The 20,904-nt window shown below is 37.3% G+C and overlaps 1 protein-coding gene across 26 annotated transcripts in view; it reads left to right on the top strand.

The window, feature by feature from the left end:
• Window positions 1-20,904, top strand: part of RBFOX1 (RNA binding fox-1 homolog 1) — a 1,352,985-nt gene that overhangs the window by 1,258,047 nt on the left and 74,034 nt on the right. For all 26 annotated transcript variants that reach the window (XM_049791518.1, XM_049791517.1, XM_049791521.1 and 23 more), the window contains 2 exons: window positions 590-650; window positions 6,542-6,595. In XM_049791518.1, coding sequence (XP_049647475.1) covers window positions 590-650; window positions 6,542-6,595 — 115 coding nt within the window. The remainder of the gene's footprint in view (window positions 1-589; window positions 651-6,541; window positions 6,596-20,904) is intronic.

The raw sequence follows: 20,904 nt of genomic DNA on the forward strand, positions 1-20,904 counted from the left end.
AATGCACCCTCTTTTTATCCTTTTGTTAGCTGTGATTTTAAAGCTTGAATGATTTTGTTAATTCTTGCAATGAAAAAGGCTCTTGTTCCAAGTGTTGAATGCTAGATGTTGCTTTTCCAATGGTACTTCTCTTCTGAAGGGTTATGTTGCACACTGCTAAAATTCGTTTGTCCCTTTTTTTGACATTTTCTTTGTTTCCTTGTACCTTGTCTCTTTCCCTTCTACTCCACTGCATGTTCCTTCATATAATCTTTTTTTCTGTTTTGAGTATTTATTGTATCAGTGTTATCATGGAATACAAGCATGCTCTTAAGTCTTAAATTATGCAGTACCTTTTAATTTGCTTTTCATGTCTTTTTATTAAAGTTTAAATGATATGATGTTGCTTTATTGAAATGATTTGTAAGTTAAAATGGTTATGAAAGTAAATGTAATTATAAATAGTATGATTTTGTTATGCACCTGTTGCCTTCTGTAAATTAAATTGCATTTTATTTTTACATTACTAATAGCAGTAATAATGCATGCATTTAATAGTAACATGGACCCTCCCTGTAACCCTTTCTAATCCAGTGTTCTATGTGCTTAGGTAAATAATGCAACAGCACGTGTAATGACAAATAAAAAGACCGTCAACCCTTACACGAATGGTAAGTGCATGAGATCTCAGTGCTTTGTTTTAATGTCACTGCATGCGAAACCTCACTCTTCTGCTGAACGGGTGGACTCCTCTACTCATGAAGCGTCATAGTCCGCATCCCCTGCATCCCCTTGGGCTCAGGCTTTGTCTGGCCACCTAAAACGTCATATGCCTGGGCATAAATTCCATCTGTGCAGAGTGCAGCTAATTCACAGCCGTGTGGGCATAGCATGCATTATTTGGCCTGATTGGAATCTAAGTCTTTAACCACAGTGGCTTTTGTATAGGAAAATATACCTGACAGGAAAGCGTTATTCTCTGCTAGCTTTGTGCAGTGTTAATGTTGCGATGAATGAACTAATCGGAGGATACGATTTTGCTTGGATGAGGGAGGTAGGGAGACCAGCAAGAAGAATGTCTCTGTCAGGCATGAGATACTTTTTAGTACGAAGACATGCATCTAGTCAAAGATAATTTTCCGTCTCTTCTTTCCACAATTTGTTAGAAGTAAAGGGCAGACTGTAATTGGGTGCTGCTTCCAGCTTTTTTCCCCTGGAAAAATCTAAATTCCAAGCTATCTAAAAAAAATTCATTCTAATACTGACCTAAGTTGGTATAATGTTGTACGTTAATGATAGAAAAATAATCCATAGATATTTGAGGGGTTTGAAAGGAATACATTTTAACAGTGTTTCCTTTGGCAGTGTTTGATCATGTGCTTGAGCTGTTTGCGTTTGCTAGTTCAGAAAATTCTAGCAAGTTCCTAACTCAACAACATCAAACAATAATACATCAATTAAAGTTAATTGCAATTACTTTTTCCAGTTTTACTAGACTGTGTAGTTATAATTATTTGCTTTTCAGTTTAATTTAGTTTTTCCCATCCAGTAGAAAGCAGATGAAATCTGCACGTACATCAGTAAACATTTCCGCAGGTAGATCAGACTCTTTTCCATTTTGAAATATAATGGATCTTATTTTCTATATCTGAGGTCTCATTAGTGAGGTCTTACTAAAACCCAGGGCAAACAGTGGCTTTATTTTTTATTGAAGGAGTCAATGTTTTCCTACCACAGTAAAAATAAAATATAGCGATGGGTTTCATTTGACATGTGATAACTGAGCTAATTAAAAATGATCTGGAGAAGAAGAGTCTGAAATTCCTCATGCTTTCTCAGAAACTGTTTTCTTCCTCATTTTGTATGTAAATGTGGAACTTGGCAAATGGTGCAGATGGGAGAACCTCCTTCATTTTTACTGGCTTCGAAACATCTCAGTGCATCTAACGAAAGAGACACAAAGCTTCACCGGATCACATAACAAGATTTTGTTGCAATACGAGCTAAATTAACAATATGGATATGATCCTATGAATTTTGTCTGCTATATTGTAACGATAAAAGGATAAAAGTAGTTTTGTTATAAATGATGGTGTATACTTTGTATTCATATTATCCTAAGGCTACAAAACTCTTAATTAGCAGATAGCACAATACATATCAGCACATCCTGTGCTGAAGGAAGGGAATGCTGGAAATAGAGATGTGAGATTTTAGGAATCTGATTTTAGAGGATGTTCATCTCTGTCTCCTGCCCGCACAGCAGGATTACTTAGGTCATATGTTATCATTTATTAATATCCAAAACCAGAATGATGAGAATGTGCTGTTAAGTGTTTCCCACTTGAAGTGTTTTGCCTGTCATTTTCCACCCTGTCCCATTTGGACTAGATCTCCCCCCAAAAAGTACGAAATACCCTGTTCAGTGCATAAAAATTAGCATTTATGTTTGTGAATCCGTACATCCAAGGTGTTGCATGTAGGATGTTCTTTTGCACACCATTTGATAGGTATCTACCAAGACAAACTCTGGTTGTAGTTCATACATTTTGATTTTTTTAACTTTTTTTTTTTTTTTTTAGTGTCTGAGGGCTCCTAAAGTAAACACACAAGGACAATCATGTTTGTCTTGCATAATCATTACAAGCAACAAGAATGAAGTCTAGATGTGCAAGGGGCTTCATTTAGTTCAATCAGTGCTTGTATTATCGTCATCCTGCCATTGTATGATTCTAGTTCTTTATCGTTTTGCCAGGAATTAACCAGAGCTATCGCTGATTATTAAAGGTTATCGTTGTCTAAAGTAAAGGTCTCATCTCTCAAATAAAACATAAGGCTAGTTTTCCTGTGTCCTTATATAAGCATATTAACATTTGCAAGATGCTTCTGATGCAGATAGCCAGAAACTTCTTGTTTGCACATGCCTTTCTCTTCAGGACCACTTCTTTTTTAATGTGTGGCTTTGTTTTTCAAAGAGTATGTGGCGACTGACATGTTATTGGCGGGTGTTCAAAACGTAGTTGGGGCACATATATTATATGAAAACATCAGGCACTAATATTTATTGTAAATTAAAAATACGATACACTCTGTTTTGTCTTTCATTCCTGAATACTGCTGGTTGGTTGATAACAGGGCTCATGTTGTTAATAGGATTGCAAAAGTCAGTAGATTTTTAAAGCACAAAAACCTAGACTTTTTTTTTTTTTTTTAAAGTATATGCAGCTTCATTCAAATAAGTGGTTTGCTTTTGTGTCCTAGGTGGTTTTTTAAATAAGTATGCTTTGCCGTGACTTTTGATGATTCTCAGAATGAGCAGTTAATAAATGCTCAGTTGCTAGGAGAGCTTTTTTTGTGCAAGTTTGTTATCAGACAAGATGATTTTGATGGCTCACCTCATATTTGTGATGTGCTTTGGAGATAGAACTGCCTTTTCTTTGCAAATTAATTCAGTGTCAGGAGTTCTACTTGTTGGCAAAAATATTTCGGAGACATTTTTAGATGTTCCAACCTACCCTGTTCACAGTTATACTTTCTTCTGATGTCCATAGTGCAACTCAGGATGCTCACCCAAGTGTTGTAGGGAGTAGAGAACTATGTGCAAGTAGATTCAGCGAACTGCAGCAATGAATGAGGGGCATGAAACAGAGATCAGTAGAGGGATAAATATGTTTTAAAGTTTATATTTGTGATGCCTTGAATTTGAGCCTTCTGTTGATCTCAACTTAGTCACTAGCTGTGATTTTGAATCTATAACCACAGATAAATTCCCTCCCATTCCCCTTTCCTCCCCCCTCTGTAGGCAAACAGGAGGAAAGCAAATGGTGTCGCAGGGCTTCTTTCCTCTGGCCACGGATGCCTGTCTGGCCTGTGAAGTGAAAATAATCCTCTCTGCATTGCTGTGCCCCACTTTCTACCAAAGCTTGTTACACTGTGCAGTACGATTATTTCCTTCCCTTTAGCACACTTAACGTGCATTTCTTCGGATGACTGTACAGGGTGGGGTTTGGGGGCAGTCAGAGAGATTGTTCATTTCCTTGTTTGTTTCTTAATTTTTAAGTGTTTATAGTTTCAACTTGAGGGGGAGTTTAATACTGCGACAGTAAGAAAAATGCACAAAATGACACCCACTGCAGAGAATTTGCCTCCTCCAGCTGCTGAAGTAGAGTTACTTGGCAGCTGCTCGCTCGGATACATCAACTACTATCACAGTTGATTAACCCACACAGCTACGGGCCAGCACATTGCTAGCTGACAAGATAAAGCTAAGTTTAATTACTGTTATTTTCACGATGAATGAAGTATTTCCCGTATAAGCTTCAAAAAGTTAGACGAGACAGCCGTCGCTGAAAGAGAGGTAAGGAACTGAAATATGAGAGTGGCTTTCAGCTGTGAAGAGCAATCTGTGTCTTGCAAGATTTTTTCTTTCTCTCAGCCAAATTGTGGCGCTGTTAGTGTAACTTAGAAGCTGAGAGGTGTCTGTCAGCTGCTTTGACAGCAAAAGCTGGCAGATCTGAAATTCAGTCCAATCTTTCATTTTGGATGGTGTTGATCAGTGGTCTTTTGAGGAAGTAAGGAATTTGAAATATTAAATATTCTCTAAGCTATAAAAAGTTAGTTTTTCACTGAAAGTCTCAACATTTGGATGATTTTCTGTCACACAAAGCTTGGCTAAGAGTATTTGTTATACCACGACATTCCTGAATATATTCCTGTAGTATGTAACATTGAAGGGTCAGGTAAAAATCCTGTGATATTTTCAGGAGGAAAGTAATTTTAGCCCTTTTTGGTTGGCCGTTTTTCAGCTTCCATAATTGTACAGCAACTGCAATTATTTCCGCAGAGCAGATTGAATGCAATGCTCCTCTTTGCTCTATTTGAACTTATTAATGTGTTGCATTTCAAAACCACCCCTCACCTCAGTTACTGAACAGTTAAGTACTGGTAAATAATTACTGTGCATCAGATAGAGGAAACAGTATTTTTAAAGGGTAGGAATAGTTTTCTTTTGTGTTATTATTGAGATTTTTGTATTGCACTTCTTCAGTCTTATAATGCATTATGGTCTTATGGTCTTCTACTGTGCTTTTGCATTACATGATATGGCCAAGGCAGAACCAAGTCTCAAGACAGTTTGCCTTTAAATTCCTCTAATCTTGGCTCTTCTGATTTTGAAAAGCCTTGTTGTCCCTGCCTTGATGGCATTTTGTTTCCAGCAGCATACTTGTAGGATCTATTTATACTATAGTTCTTGAGTTTAAAAGATGCTTTTCTTCGTTTGTTTTTTTTTTTTTCTTTTTTCCCAATTAGAAGTGGTGCTTCCTACTCCTCTGATTCAAATGTGCTTTTGGAAAATCCCTAATTTTTCAGTCCCAGTACTTCAACTAATTGTTCAAACGCTAAAGAAAAAAAGGGCCTGGGCGGGGGGATGTTCTGTGGAGTTTGCAGTGGATCCACCAGTGGCTGAGCAAAACGCAAAGATAATCGGCTGAGAAAGCTAGCGAGTTTGCCAGTGCTTTCTCCTGCGGTTCTCTCACCCCTTCCCCTTCAGTTCCTTCAGCATTGCTGTCTTCAGCATCACGTACGCTTTGAATACAGGCCCTGCTTCTGCAGGGAGCCTCTGCGCCCCAGGCTCACCTGGAAATGCCGTGTCGGGTGTAAGGACGTGACAGCAACTCTTTGGAGTTTGGCCAGAACACGTGATACAGAATATCTATTGGTTCTGTGCTTTGGTTTTATGCCAGCTGTGGGAGGACAGAGATCATTTAAGACAAAGGCAGGGGCTGCATTTGTACCACTTAAGAGCTTTGCAGAATGTGACTGCAGCATTTTCTTACATGCCGGCTACTCCATAGCAACATGCTAACAGCATTTATCAGCTGTAAATGCAGGCGGTACCGTCACTTTTGGCACCTGCCTGTAGTCGTCCTGTTTCAGTGCGCACAGGCTGATGTACAAATGCAAATGGAAAAAAGTCTCGCACGTTTGACTGGGATCCTACAGTGCGCAAATCTCTTTCCTGTCACAATAGACCTTTCCATGTAGTGTCTACTCTTTCATGTTTCGCAGAGTAGAATCAAAATGCTCAGATTATTTGATTGCCTTGTAACCTGCACTAACACGTGCTTATCAGAAACATTTATGTCCGGCAAATGAACTGTTTTGGCCTCTCTGGCTTGTAACCAGAGAGTTAGAGCAATGAAAAAGAACTGGTCTACTCTGGTACTACGTGATATAGGGATACCTGAACTAGTTCTGTCTTAATTCCAAAAGTTAAGGGAATAAGTCCATGGCGACTGTGCATTGCAGCCAAGGTAATTCACCTGATAACTTATCCCAGTACTTACTACATGTCCAAAGAATGCCTTGTTTCATTACTTATTTCCATACTTCAGTCTGATATTAAAGATCGGTAAGCTAAGATGCCTATACAACTTTCATTAAAATGACCTTTTTGAAGCCATTTATCTGTATACCTCTATAGAAAAGTAAAATTAAAAAATTGTTATTGTCATCACTAATTGTAGTATTAACTCAGTTATGTTTTTTATGTTTGCTGCAGGCTGGAAATTAAATCCAGTTGTTGGTGCAGTTTATAGTCCAGAATTCTATGCAGGTAAGGATTATGCTATAGTTGTCTGTGCCATATTTTATTTTAATACTCTTTAAAAACATGCAAAATACATGTTTGGTGTAAGGTTTGGTTTCTGTGTTTGATTCACATTATGTGCAAGTCATTTACAGGTTTGTGATGCAGGATTTTAACAGTTACCTGGGCCTACTAAAGTTTATATAGAAGATATATGAATATCTTTTTATTGGAAAGTAGATAGTATAATATGAAATGTACTGCAATATCCCAGTTTTACATGAGTTTTTATTTGTTTTTTTTTTTATTTTATTTATATTTTATTTTATATTTCAGTACAGTCACTTTCCTCAAGGAATTATTTAAGCCTAGTGAGCAACAAAACCAAAAAAGTCTATCTATGAATATATATTTTATGCATATACATGTACCTAGACATGCGTAAGTATAGAACATCTGTGTTCATAATGGGTTTTCGGAACATTTTTCTTTAAATTCTGGCTCACCTCATATTTGTGATGTGCTTTGGAGACAGAACTGTCTTTTCTTTGCAGATAAATTCAGTGTCAGGAGTTCTACTTGTTGGCAAAAATATTTCGGAGACATTTTTCTTTAAATTTTATATTTAGTTTTCAGCTTCTTAAAATTTCTGTATTTATAATCTATATTACCTCTTGAGTCTTCGCTGAGGTAGAATTCTGATCCTAATTACAATTTGGTATTGATGAGATACAGTCTTTTTCTACTTGAGCTCAGTCATTGCTAGCAACAGTTTCTAAATGTGCTTTAGCAACAGTATTGAAACCAAACATGGTTGTACTCCAAAACCAAGTTGATTTCAGAGGAATTTTAGTCCCACCCATAAACACAATTACTAGGAAGTCCAAAAAAGCCATTTTTTGAAAGCTAGTTATTTACCTCTAAGACAAAAATAATCACTGTAACTCCAAATATTTCTAATAGGTAATAAAGTTGCCTTCCTTTCCTAGGTTCATAATCTTATATGAGTCTTCCACGACTTTCATGGGAAACTCTGGGAATTTTTTAGTTTTCCATTTGGATCTGTTTTTCAGTTGTCTGGGGGGGTGTATACTGGATACAAATACCTAATCATGTTTTAAAAAAAAAGAAAATTTTTATCTATTCTCACACACTCAGGTAATTGAAAGTAAAGAGGTAATTGTAGAATACATTCTTTACAGCAAGTAAAGATCAGATATTAGGAAAGCGTTTTTCACAGATGTTGGTTGAGCATGTGAAGAGGTGGCCCACAGAAGCTGGGGAATCTCCATTCACGGAGATATTCAAGCCCTCACCAGACAAAGCTGAAAAACTTCTGTTAGTTCAAGGGACTTCAAGAGATAAAAATTGTCAGCTAGAACTACTCTTGCAAACATATTTATTTTAAAAAAGCTGCCTGTAATACATCCAGTGGTGTCTACTAAGATGGACAAAAATGTTCCATTTAGGGTATTGTGTTTTAAAAGTGGCAGAGTATAATAAAAATACTAACTTGGCATTCATGGAATTGCAATATTTAGTGTAGGCAGAATTTATTTCCTTCCTTGATGTATGCCTACATTGAAAACAGGAATTTAACATTGATCTCCTTTGAGTAGTTAGTGAACCAGCCCTGAACCTGCATAAATTAGAAAGTCAGAGTTATTAGTCATTTTATATAAATGACTTTGTGTTAATGACAAATATAATAATATTCCCATAGTACAGTAATCAATTTTCTAATACGTATGCAGAATTAACAATCTGACTTATAATTGTCTCATGAAGTAGGGCATGAAGAGTTCACATAGTTTGTAAATTAAAATCAATATTTTCAATCTCTCCTGAAGGTAATTTTCCTAATTTACTGGACTTTTCCCTAACATTTATTTTGTCTTTTAATTATAAAATGGCAGGTTATTGATTTTTTTGTATAACCTCCTAAAGTCCCAAGTGCATTTTTATTGCCAACACAAGGGAGGTGTTTGCCCTTCTTAATGAGAATCTTTAATTACCATTAGAAGAGTATTAATTTAATTTTATGAATTATGACATGCACTCCACCACACCTATGCAGAAAGTTCTATCAAGATACTTAATGTATTTCAGATTTTTTTCTGTTTATACATGCAAGCAGTTTAATTTTTTTTAAAATGCGTATCAAATGCATATTTTCTGTATTGACTAAAAGATAATTTTTTCTCAGACATTTAAACTTTCTTTTAAGCAATTTAGTTAAAAAAAAAAAAAAGAAAAAAGCTCTGTGCAGCTCTCTTAAAGTCATTAGAAAATGAGACAGTAAAAGATCAATGCAGTTCTTGCATGCTGTAATAGAATATTGCGATGTATCTTTCCTTTTGTGTCCACCCCCGCCACCTTACTTGGAGAAGAAGCAATTGCACTTTCGAAGATTATAAAATTAGAAATGTGATTTTTAAGACAGCCAAAGTTCTAGTTATTTGGTTTAATTATTGTCTCCAACACTGTCATGTTAAAATTGTACCAACTCTTTCATAGTCAGTGCAAGAAGTTCCTTTAGCTCCTAATAAATGATGAAAAATGTGGCCACTTCTGAAATAAAGCTGATACATTTGCAGAGAAACTGTTGATTTAAAGTACCTTTAATCTTCATAAATAAGTAAAAAACCAGAAGGTTATACAAAGCTGTCACGATGGCACTGATGAATGGCAAATTCACCCGTTTCTCAATTGCCGGTGAAGACACACGCCGCAAGGCTTAACCGTATTGTACATCATATCTGCCAGCTCATTTCTGTGATTAAATATTCCATCAGTGTGGGCTATAAGGCGGTAAAGCTTAACAAGATTCATAAGATGCACCACTTGAATACACATAACTCACTTCCTTGGATAGAGAGCACCCCGCATGCAAAAGAAAATTAGAATTGAGTTAAATTACTCCATAAGACAAGATCAATAGAGAAAGGAAAAGATCCCCTAATGCAATGCAAATCTAAGATATAGTTATGTCCTGACAACTTGAAGCAGACAATTAAAGTCAAATAGGGAGGAACGCAATGTAAATCAACCCTAAAACCTTGAAGATAATGGTAAACAGTAGGACCAGTGACATGATTGTTATAGCTCTGCTTTTTTTCTGAATGTACACTTCCGTAAAAGAAAACCTTTCTTGAGGAAATGCATGACAGCTAAAAATGGAGACTATGAGATACATAGCAGATGCACAACAGACACTATGTAAGTAAAGTATTACTTGGGGACTGGAAAACACTATATATTTACAAAACGCTATAGATTCTTCTTCCTGAGTAGCCCTTCTAAGACTGTTTTTCTGACTTTGAAATGCTCATGCTGTAGTAAATTAGAACACTACAGGAATACGGCTCTTTAGGTCAGGTGGTGGCATTAATATGGATTTCCAGCGACACGTTCACAAAGTGCAATTTGAAGACTGCTGTTGTCATTCTGGGGCCTAGCAAGTCTTCCTAACAGCTGCCGACTGTGGATGTGCTGGGGAAGTGGCTAACTGGCATGCCTCCTGCCCTTCCCACAGGTCCGCTGGGAAGTCCTGAAATGGCATTTCATACAAAACAAAAGGACGGTGATTTTTGGCACTTATCGTTTTCAGCATTTCACAGAATTTCACTTTTCCGTCTATCATAATTGACTTATGTCCACACAGTCGTCTTCTAGTAAATAAAAGGATACTATTTAAGGTACTTTTCCTCCTTATGAGACAGAAATGCTTAAAGCAGTTATCATTTCCATTTCAGCTTAACTTCTCCTGTAAACTATTTATCAAGTTCTTAGGCAGGTCCTAATGAGGAACTTTGTAAGAATCACTGTGTGATTTGTCTCACAAAGTCTTCATGTAAACTGGGATACATTTTTCATTTATTTGTGTATCCATCCAATTTTAAATCCTTCCCATAGTGACCCATAATTTTGCTATGTTAACCTCGCGTCTGTTATCTTCCCCCATACACTCATCTATGGCTGGCAAAATGCAGATTTGCAGTTTGGTTTCTTTACTAGGAGTACTCTGGTACTTTCTTATTGTAAGTGGTTACATTCTTTGTTTCCGTGGTTTGTTATAATATCGTTTTTACATGCTTATTTGTTTTTATATAATGTATATTTTATCTGTAATACCTAGCCTTCCTTTCAGCCTCAGGCAGTCTGGAAGCAAAGTTTCATGTTTTTCCTTTCAGTTATTTCAGATCTTTCTTTTTTTTCTCTTTCGATTTTTGGAATGATGAATTTTGGAGCACTGTCTTGCACTCTCCTTAATGGAATGTAGAGTATTGTTGCACCCGTATTACTACAACAGATCAGTCCTTTAAAGCAGATAGCTTGAGACACAGTAGGGCCATTTTAAAAAAAAAAATTGTCCTTGTAAGGGGCAGATACTGTATTTTAGGGCACATACCTGTTGGAGAGGCTTCTTTTTGACAGTTGCAGTATGCAAGGTGAGGCAAAGGATGTTACAGAAATTACCTGGAAATCTGGTGAATCTTCTTTCAGAAAACAGTTGAATTCACAGTGACCCGCATGAGGAAATATTCTTGTCTGGTCATAAGCAACAAACAATATTTCAAAAATGTCAAAATTTAAGTTGGCAGTGGAGAAAGAAAGGACTTAAGACTAGTGAAGAAGAATCATTAGAAGTAGTCATGGAGCACAGCTCAACGACAAGTAATAGACATCCCATTCTCCTTTCACTTGAGCAACTGATTACATATTATTTTTTCCTGAATAGTCATGAAGTGCTACAAGTTTTTCAGAAGCTAGTTTCAAGAGTCATCCTACGTAGCTGAGTAGTTGTTTTTACTTCATGAATAGTCTTAACCCAGTGAGGACTATTGTAGGCACCCAAGTTCTTGGGCAGTTAGTAGTTATCATTCCAAGGTGGCTTGGAAAATTTTCCCCATCAGTTAAAATGAAGGAAAGGGGAAGAGCGTGTGCTTTTGACTATTTTATATGCCCTCAGAAGACAGAGAAGTTTTAGATGCCTGGGGCTTTTTAGCATGCTGTGGATTTGGAAGCTAGCAGTATCCTCCAAGCAGCAGATTTTGTAACAAACTTCCTTTCACAAGTTTGTTTAAAACTTTGAAAAATAATGTTATATATAATTCAGAAGGTAGGAAATACCATAGTACTATATAGATAAAAACATGCACTTAAATAAGAGGAATCCAGGGGAAGAGAGGATTTCTGTATGTTTGCTAACACTAATTCTCTTTGTTCCTGTCTTAAAGCATCTATTTCTGGAGTGTAAGAGCACCTGGGATTCATTTCATCTTTCTAGTGTTTCTCTTTGAATTTAAATGACTCTTGCACAAGCTCAGCAAATACCCTAGAAACTCTTCCCAGTGAAGGTATTTGGAGTTTGTGAAGCTGAATTATATGCTTGCACAGCAATTCTAATCCTAGGGTAAAAGTTCACTGTACCATATCTGTAAAGCATAACTTTGGTTAAAATTGGCTGTCTGTCACAATATAGATTAATTCATTTTACAATTTGATTAGGTACACTCATATTTGAACTTAGCCATTGACTAAGCAGATTTTCCTAAATAAATGTATACTCAACACTGTTAGCTAAACAGGTTAAGTAATTTTCTAACTACAGAAAAATGAAATAATTATTATTTAATATTCCATGTTATATATAGATGCTCCTTTTCAAAGCATAAATCAAAGCTGTAAGTGTTGTTTCCAAAATCGTAATGTTAAAGTACCATCATACAAATTATGACATCCTGGTTAGATTAACACCACTGATGACAGCTAATGCATTTCTAAAACTTCTTTGGAGCTGTTACAAGCCATTATAGTGGAAATACTGGTTTATGAAAGATTAATAAAGCTGATAGAAAAATGGAATTCAGCATCTGTACTAGCTATTTACTCAAAAATATCTTCCAGAATTAATTACGCCTTATGCTATATTATAATGAGTTTTTCATTAAAAAGTGTACCATCATGGAAACTAAACAAGGATTATTCAAAGAATAATGCCAATGACTGTTATTTTTTGAAAGATTAATTTAGTTAATTGGTTATACATTTAAATCTGGAATAAGGTTAATCAACCTATATTTATCATTGTATTGAAGTCTACACATTTTAAAGAGAAAATCACAGATACTGTCAGTATTACCCTTTTAAACATGTTTCTTCTGTTTAGGTGTATATTTAATAACGCAGTTTATGCTTGGGCTTTGATCGTGTTCCTATGTGATCTCTAAAAGAAATTCCATACAGTTGATTATTTCATGGTAAATCTTGAACTGTAGATAGAGCTCTATACCAGAAGATAGCGAATGGTTAAGAAGGGAGTTCCTCCTTCTTCAATGTAAAGGTTTTGGAATTTTGACCACAGTCTGGTATAGAGGAATCATTTGATATTGGATTGTGATGAATTTGTGCACAAATAGAATCTGGAAAAAACAGAAACTGTGTATTTGCTGAAAGTCTGAGTTCTTTCAAAACAGGGGAATGGAAGTATTTGGGGGCAGTGGTGGGGCGTTTGATCTGTTTGCTTGTTGGTAGAGTCTTGCTGAGACATAGATCTTGAGTCTTCTGTAAGTCAGCCTGAGTTAATACTACTGAGATATCCCACTTCAACTTGTCTTAGGTGACTACACAGCAGAACCACACTGACCCCATCTCACTACTTGGAGTCAATGGATTTGGAGTTGTTAAGTGTGAGTTAGGGCTGCATCCCCACTACGGTGTAGTATTACTAGCCTTACACCATTCCCCAGTGATAGGTCGGATCTCTGATTGTTTTTCTGGAAGTCATATGAGTTGTTATTGTAGGTAGACAAAGAGTACTCTGAGATGACAGAACAGTGCTAACAAGCTGATAGAGCTGGCATGAGTGCAAAGCACAAAGTTAAGGCAGGAAGGCGAGGTGAAGAATTGTTATATTAGCTGTTCTGGGAGGGAAGAAACACGTAGTAAGGGAGTAATACACAGAAGAACAGAAAAAGTCTATTTAAATAGGTATTTTAAGTGAAGGAAGTAGGGCCAATGTATGGCAAAGGTTCTCTAGCCTCTGTCCGTCCCGTATGGCTTGCATGTTTTTTTCAAAAGAGTAAGATGCCTTTCCTCATTCTGAGGTCCTAACTCAAAAACCTGCTTTCCCCCTTGAACTGCTAGGTAATAAATTGCCTCAGTGGTAGTTCTGCTGGGTAGCACCTATGAAAATTTCTTAGTTTGTTCAGGTAAACTTGCTCCTCTTATAACATCTGACCAAAAGATAAAACAATGTGTATGAGATAGGCTTGGAATGATAAACTCCTGTGCATGAGTAAACCTGAATTCTACTTTAACACGTGTTCTGTGAGTTGGTGGATGAATACAGGACCAGGTATAACCATAACTAAACATGTGATTATGATTGCAACTTACTTGATTTAGTACCTTATTCTAGCACAGAACACCACGTGTGTTAAAAGTATGTTAGAGTTAGCTCTTGGGAGGAAATCCATTGACCATTATTAAATGCACAGAAGCTGCTTTGGGCTTAGGAAGTCCTTGAGCTGCAAATGGTTCGAAACTAGGGTAACACCTGTGAGAAGAGCATCATGCTTGCTGTCATCTTGTACTTTACCTTAGGTGTGCACTTCCGATGATTTTGAAAATTATGTTTTTTTATTTATATCCAACATGTCAAAATGCCACTCAAATGACAGCAAGATGGTTGAGACCATAAGGGGCAGTGTGAAGGTCACATTCTTGCATTACAGTCAATGGCCACCAAGTTAAAGTATTCAGATTACATCTTGACATGTAGTTTTGTAGTCAAATGATCTGTTCAGCTGTGTTGCCAGCTACTCAAGTAGTACTCCTCATCTTACATACATACCCTTGTTTAGTTTAAGGCTGCTTTTGTTTGAAGGAGCATTCTTCTGTGGAGCTTCTCTTTTCTCCAGTAGGCTGGCATAATACGTTTGAGCAGCTCCCTCCCAGATCTAGCCTAATCATTGTGGAATGCAATGGTGATCATACTCTAACCTGGACATTTCACACCCATGAAATAATATTTTTGACACTAGACCAGACACTTCTTAACAAAATTATAGAAATGTGGCTTGGGACTGACTTCTGGAGTCCTTCTTTTTGAAGCAGGACTAAGACCTGTGCTAGATCAGGTGAGCCATTAATCTGTATACAGCGTGACTCTGTTGCGAAACGGAGATTTATGATCTTCTTGGAGTAACTTTTTCCAGTGCTGCACTGCCCTCCTAGTGAAAAACTTTTTCCTAATGTCCAACCTAAACCTCCCAAGCTACAGTTGGTGGACCTTGACCTTTTGTATTATCATCTGCTATGATTCCAATGAGATTTTGGCTCCATCATCTTTGTAATTTCCCTTCAAGTAGAGAAAGCTATTAGATTGCCTTTTAACTTCCTCTTTGCCAGACTAATCAAGTTCAGTTCCCCCAACCTCTCTTCACAGGACATGAGCTCTAGACCCCTGCCCATCTTGGTTTCACTCCAACAGATCCTCTCCAGTTTCTCCACATCTCAGTTGAACTGAAGTGGCAGCAGGTTTAAAACCAGAATGCAGTATTCCAGGTGCACTCTTGCTGGCACCAAGTGTGTGTGTGTTGGGGGAATAACAACAGCTCTTGATCTGCTGGCCATGTTTCTCCTAATTTCACCTAGTATGCAGTTTGGCTTGTTTGTTTAAATGTTACTTCAGTAAAACCAAAGAAAGTGTTCTGATCAAGCAGGAACTGTAACATCCTTTCTTTGTTCTTACGTTGCTTCTAGCTTCTTGTATGTTTGTTCAAATATTTTTTATTTTGTATATAATTGATCAATTTTTAAAGGGCTAAAAAGAAAGTTAAGTACTGTACTTTAATCATGAAGATAATCTTTTCAGGAAAAATAATACTTGGACTTCTCTTATTTAAACGCCGTTCTGGTGGTTAGTGAACATATGTTCTATGGCTTCCTGATTAGTGATGGACCAAAAACAAACTAAATAAATATGGTGGCAGCCTAAAACTGTCTAATTATAAATATTATATGGAGATATTTTTTTCCACAACTGTCTCCCTGGCCTTGTCTTGTTAATACGTTAGTTTGCAGCATTAGTATGGTTTTTAAGTAAATCTGACAATTATCCCTGCTTGCTACATGCTGGCTTGGAGTTTGCAGAGCAGGTTTAGTACACGTGAAATAGATTCTGTTTGCAAGAAACTGCACTGGGAGCTGTAGCTGTACTGGAAGCTCCACGTGCACACTGGCTGTTGCATGTCACACAGATTGGCTTTTGGACAGTCTTGAACGGTGTGTGGTGGGGTTGTCTGCTTCAGGGAACAAGACTAAACCTGGTCCAGAGTAAACTCTCCAGACTGCATATAATGTAGGTTTAGAGGCTGGATGTAAAACCAGCAGTTTTATAGCTACTGCTACTGTCTCACCAATTACTTGACAATACAGGTCGGCCTGGGTGTGCACTGTCTGGACTACCATGTGCATGATGGTTGTCTGACAGAATAAAACTGAGACTGTAATTCAAATACCCGCTATGGATATATGTAAAAAGCAATGGCTTAAGAATTTCTCAGAAGAAAATTTAACACAAACTACAGGGTCATCACTAAAACAGTTGTTTGTTCAGGACTGGATGGTATAATTAGATAAGTTAATAGCATTTATGCAGGGGAATAAATTCCTCTGATTAGAAGAATAACGAAGTTAGGAAGATCCATGCGTTAGGATGGACAGTCAGGCAGACAAACTATTCTGAAATGTAAAGTAATAAAGTAATATATGAAATGTAAAGTTAATACAGTTAAGTGGAATGGAAAACAACTCTGTTGTGTGTTAAACCTTAATTACATCTGTAAATTAATGCTAAAGCAGCTTAAGATTATGTTGAATTGTATTCCAAATGTATAGCTAATGTTTCCTGGTTTGTCTTCTGCATTTTTTTTTCCCATTTTGGGCATTGGATGACAGAATCCCCGATACATTTGCATTGTAATTGCATTTCACAATACTTACTGAGAGTAAATTTCAAAATACTGAGTTTTCATTCGTTTACTCATTTGTGGAGGTAGCTGAGATGAAATTGTGCTTTACAGTGGTACACAATCTCTGTCAGTTTGGCTCTGTCAGATTTTCTTTGTGCAAATTGTTTTGGGGGAAATCTCCAAGCACAGAAGTGCTTCTAGTGAAAGTGAGTGTTTTGGAAAGTTTGGAAACATTGCAATACCGTTTTTGTAATGTTTTTTCATGCTACTGAAATTCTGGAATCTGAATGGGCTAGGGAAGAAATAAACTAACTAAAGCCAGGATTATGCATGATGATTCAATTTTTGCTCTTTTCTATTCTCAGCTTGTCATTCAGAGTAGAATTTTATTTGTAAGTTAAAACCAGCATCCACTGGGGTAAGTAAATAGAACTGAGGGATTAGTCATTTGCATCTCTGCATCTAATTGCATTAGATTTGCATCTCTGTTTTATCGATTTACTGAAATAGGTAATTTACACAGAAAATAGTGTCTTGACACAATATGAGAGGATAAAGTATAAACACATCTACTTGTAATCCCTCCAGGGCCGTGGTGGAACTGTAGTGTTCGTGTTTAAGCAGAAAGGCTCCAGTTTCATTTATTCTGTGATTCTATTCATACTGCAGTCTTTATTCATCAGGCAGATGTATGAATGCGACCTATTTTTGTTATCAGCAGAATATAAATGTATTTTTTATATTCTCAAGTATCCTATTTCAAGAATAGTATAATACGAGCTCGGAGTTTCAGAATTTCTCTTATGTTTGTTTCTCAAAGTTACAAATGAACCAAGAGTAACCATCATTTACATACCTTTTAGTATGCTAGGAGGACCTAGAAAGATTAGGAATAAAGATTTGATTTTCGGAGGTCCTGAACAACTTCAGTGGGACACATCTCCCAGTGTAAGATAATGGCAGTGAATATCACTGAATATCAATTTATGTGCACCTGAAATTGCGTATATACATCATATAGTAAACATATTTTGTAGGAAAGTTACAGTTGTGGGCAATACTGACAGTACCACTCCAATTTTTTTACATGATTACATAGTACATTTCCAGTTTTAAATTTTTTGGTGAATAAGGATTTACACTTGGATGCCAATTCATTAACAAGCACAGGTAAACTCTCTAGGCTTGTTACGTATTTTGGTACAAGCAGCCATTGAGTTTCTGTGACATTTTGGTTACAAGACAAGGAATGTCTGTGGCTGATTAATAACTTTTAAATTATGTTTGGGAAGGAGGGTTTATTATAACTGTTTTACATTGTGAATGGAAACATTACAGAAATTGCTCCTGAGAAATACAGCCCATCTATGGTAAGGTTGGCATGCTAATGAAAAAACAGAAATGAGTCAGTCACACAGCGTGTGTTTTTAAGCTGGCATTACTTTGCCTCATACCAACAGTACCATGGCACAGCCTAAATTTGCCACTAACCCCCAGTGATTATGCCATGCTGCATTGTCAAGCTATTCCTCCTAAAGCAACCTTTGAGAACTTTAGCGGATCACTAGTGGATATACCTTTCCACTTTTCCATGATGAAGTTTTAAAACAAGTCATCACGTTGTGAGGCAGGAAAAGGATGTTGGCATGGGAGCAGAGCTTAAAAGAATTTGCCGCTTCCCAACTCCTGTGCTATCCACAAGGTCTTTCCCCGTCTAAGACACCACAGCACATACTGGTAGGTAGTTTGATCAGTTCTGTATGGTTTGTCAGGTCCTGGAGAAGGAGAGATCCTGAAGCACCTTGTTACCTTGTGATGAATTATATATACTACAGAAGGAAGAGGTGGGGAGAGGGGAATTAGGAGAATCTCTCACAAAATTCTTACCAGAGCTGCAAACTTTGTTGCTCATCCGACTTTTACTTACATGATATAAACACCTACCAGCCCCGGTATGTGACTTACTATACTGGACACTGACCATATGTAACAGGGGAGAGAGGTCTGTTTCCCAAAAGCTTGGAATGATATGACCAGCAAAGAATAATTGGAAGGATGGCTTACAAATGATGTTTGTGTAACATGCATTGCCGTTCCCCAAGTCATTGCCTAAGTTCATTGAGTGTTTTTGTGACACTCTAAGAGGGGTGATAATAAAGAAACATGTACTGTGCTTAGAAAAGTGGTGGAAGGAAAATTGGCACCTTAAATAGAATTTTTGAATAAAGACATCCCATAAATTGTCTTGGAGACACATACCTCCACCACCCTTGTCTTTTTCTATACCGCCCCCCCCCCCCCCCCCCCCCCCCCGTGTTTTTAATAACCTATGTGAGGTTATGTGTGGGTCAGGGACTTACCGTGTAAGTATAAGAGTATGTATAGAGCACGGATTCTTATTCTCATTACCAGTAGCAAGTATACACAGGTTATTCAATAACTGGATGTATTTCAGGTTTGCTGTCAGAAGGTAATATAGATACTGATTTGGACTTAAGGAACTCACCTTTGGACATCAGCTACTTTAGTTTCTCCTCCCTACCATGCAATTCTTTTGTTTAAGTGAAACTCCATACATAACTTTGAGGGAATCAAATACAGGTTTTGTTTATATTTTTAACGTATCGGAAGAAAAGATGTGTTTATTTTTGGATGAAGCTACTTTCTTCCCTGTAAATAAAGGATCATAGAATCATAGAATAGTTTGGGTTGGAAGGGACCTTTAAAGGTCATCTAGTCCAACCCCCCTGCAATGAGCAGGGACATCTTCAACTAGATCAGGTTGCTCAGAGCTCCATCCAACTTGACCTTGAATATTTTCGGGAATGGAGCATCTCCCACCTCTCTGGGCAACCTGTGCCAGTGTTTCAGCACCCTCATTGTAAGGAATTTCTTCCTTGCATCTAATATAAATCTACCCTCTTTCAGTTTAAAGCTGTTACCCCTTGTCCTATCACTACATGCCCTTGTAAAAAGTCCCTCTCTCGATTTCTCAGAGGCCCCCTTTAGGTACTGGCAGGCTGCTGTAAGGTGTCCCTGGAGCCTTCTCTTCTCCAGGCTGAAGAACCCCAACTCTCTCAGCCTGTCTTCACAGGAGAGGTGCTCCAGCCCTCTGATCATCTTCGTGGCCCTCCTCTGGACCCGCTCCAACAGGTCCGTGTCCTTCTTGTGCTGGGGCCCCCAGAGCTGAATGCAGTACCGCAGGTGGGGTCTCACCAGAGCGGAGTAGAGGGGGAGAATCGCCTCCCTCGACCTGCTGGTCGTGCTGCTTCTGATGCAACCCAGGACACAGTTGGATTTCTGGGCTGCGAGCGCAAACAATTCAATGTATCAACACAACCATCCGTGAAGGGTTGTGTTAAAATCTGAAGGAGTATTATTCCATTTGTAGAAGCATCCCACATAACTGAAGGCACTCAAGAAGCACTCTTTTTGGAATTAACAGCATATTTAAAAGCATACTAATGCCGTGTAGTTTGACTATAGATAATGAAAGGATAAGAGAACACTTAACAACTATTATGTATTCAAGATACTCTCTTTAAATTCCCTAGTCAGATGGGACAATAGAAGCTAACATAAACTATTATTGTAAACAGTGGCCTTTGTTAGGTGTTCCTGATCCATTTCTGTGACACATTTTGAAATAACCCATCATTAAAAAATATTTCAAACCAGAACAAAGATAGTGCTATTTCTGTCTGGAAAGACCAATATTAAATTACACTGAACAGCAAATCAAGAGTGGACATCAATTGTTTATGAGAATCTTTGATACGCCAGCGAATCTCCTTATATGCAGCCTTATGGTTTTCTTCATGCATTGTATATGGAAGAGTAATTAAGTGTATAAGAATAATAGTTGCAAAAGGTACAAAGAAAAACAGTGACCAGAATGACTGAGAAAAGATTGGGCTGTGTCACATCCAGCTGTATTGGGAAAAAGGGAAAAGGAAATAACAATCACTGAATTTATTAAATAACACAGATTTTAGATTAGCGTAATAAAATAGCATTTTATAATAATATAGAGAAAATGGGACACATATTTTTAGCTTTTCTTCACTTTTTCATGTGGGTTTGGGTTTTTTTGGTAAATAGTATTATAGAATATATGAACTGGTACTTAGTTGCCAAAACTGGTAAGAAGCTCTTAATGGTAACGTAACAGAATAAATATGTATAAAGAAGAGCTGCTTTAACCAGGAAGCTAAGTGCACAATGGATTAGAATGATGTCATCTTCACTAAATCTCCTTGTATGTAGGAACTTCCTTAGTTCCTATGTTTTAAACTGTCATTTTAGCTACCTGTGCACTACTACCCAACGTAGACCAGCCCTGGATATTGACTTGAT

Source organism: Accipiter gentilis, chromosome 33, assembly GCF_929443795.1.
Source record: "Accipiter gentilis chromosome 33, bAccGen1.1, whole genome shotgun sequence".
In the NCBI taxonomy this organism is placed as follows: Eukaryota; Metazoa; Chordata; class Aves; order Accipitriformes; family Accipitridae; genus Astur; species Astur gentilis.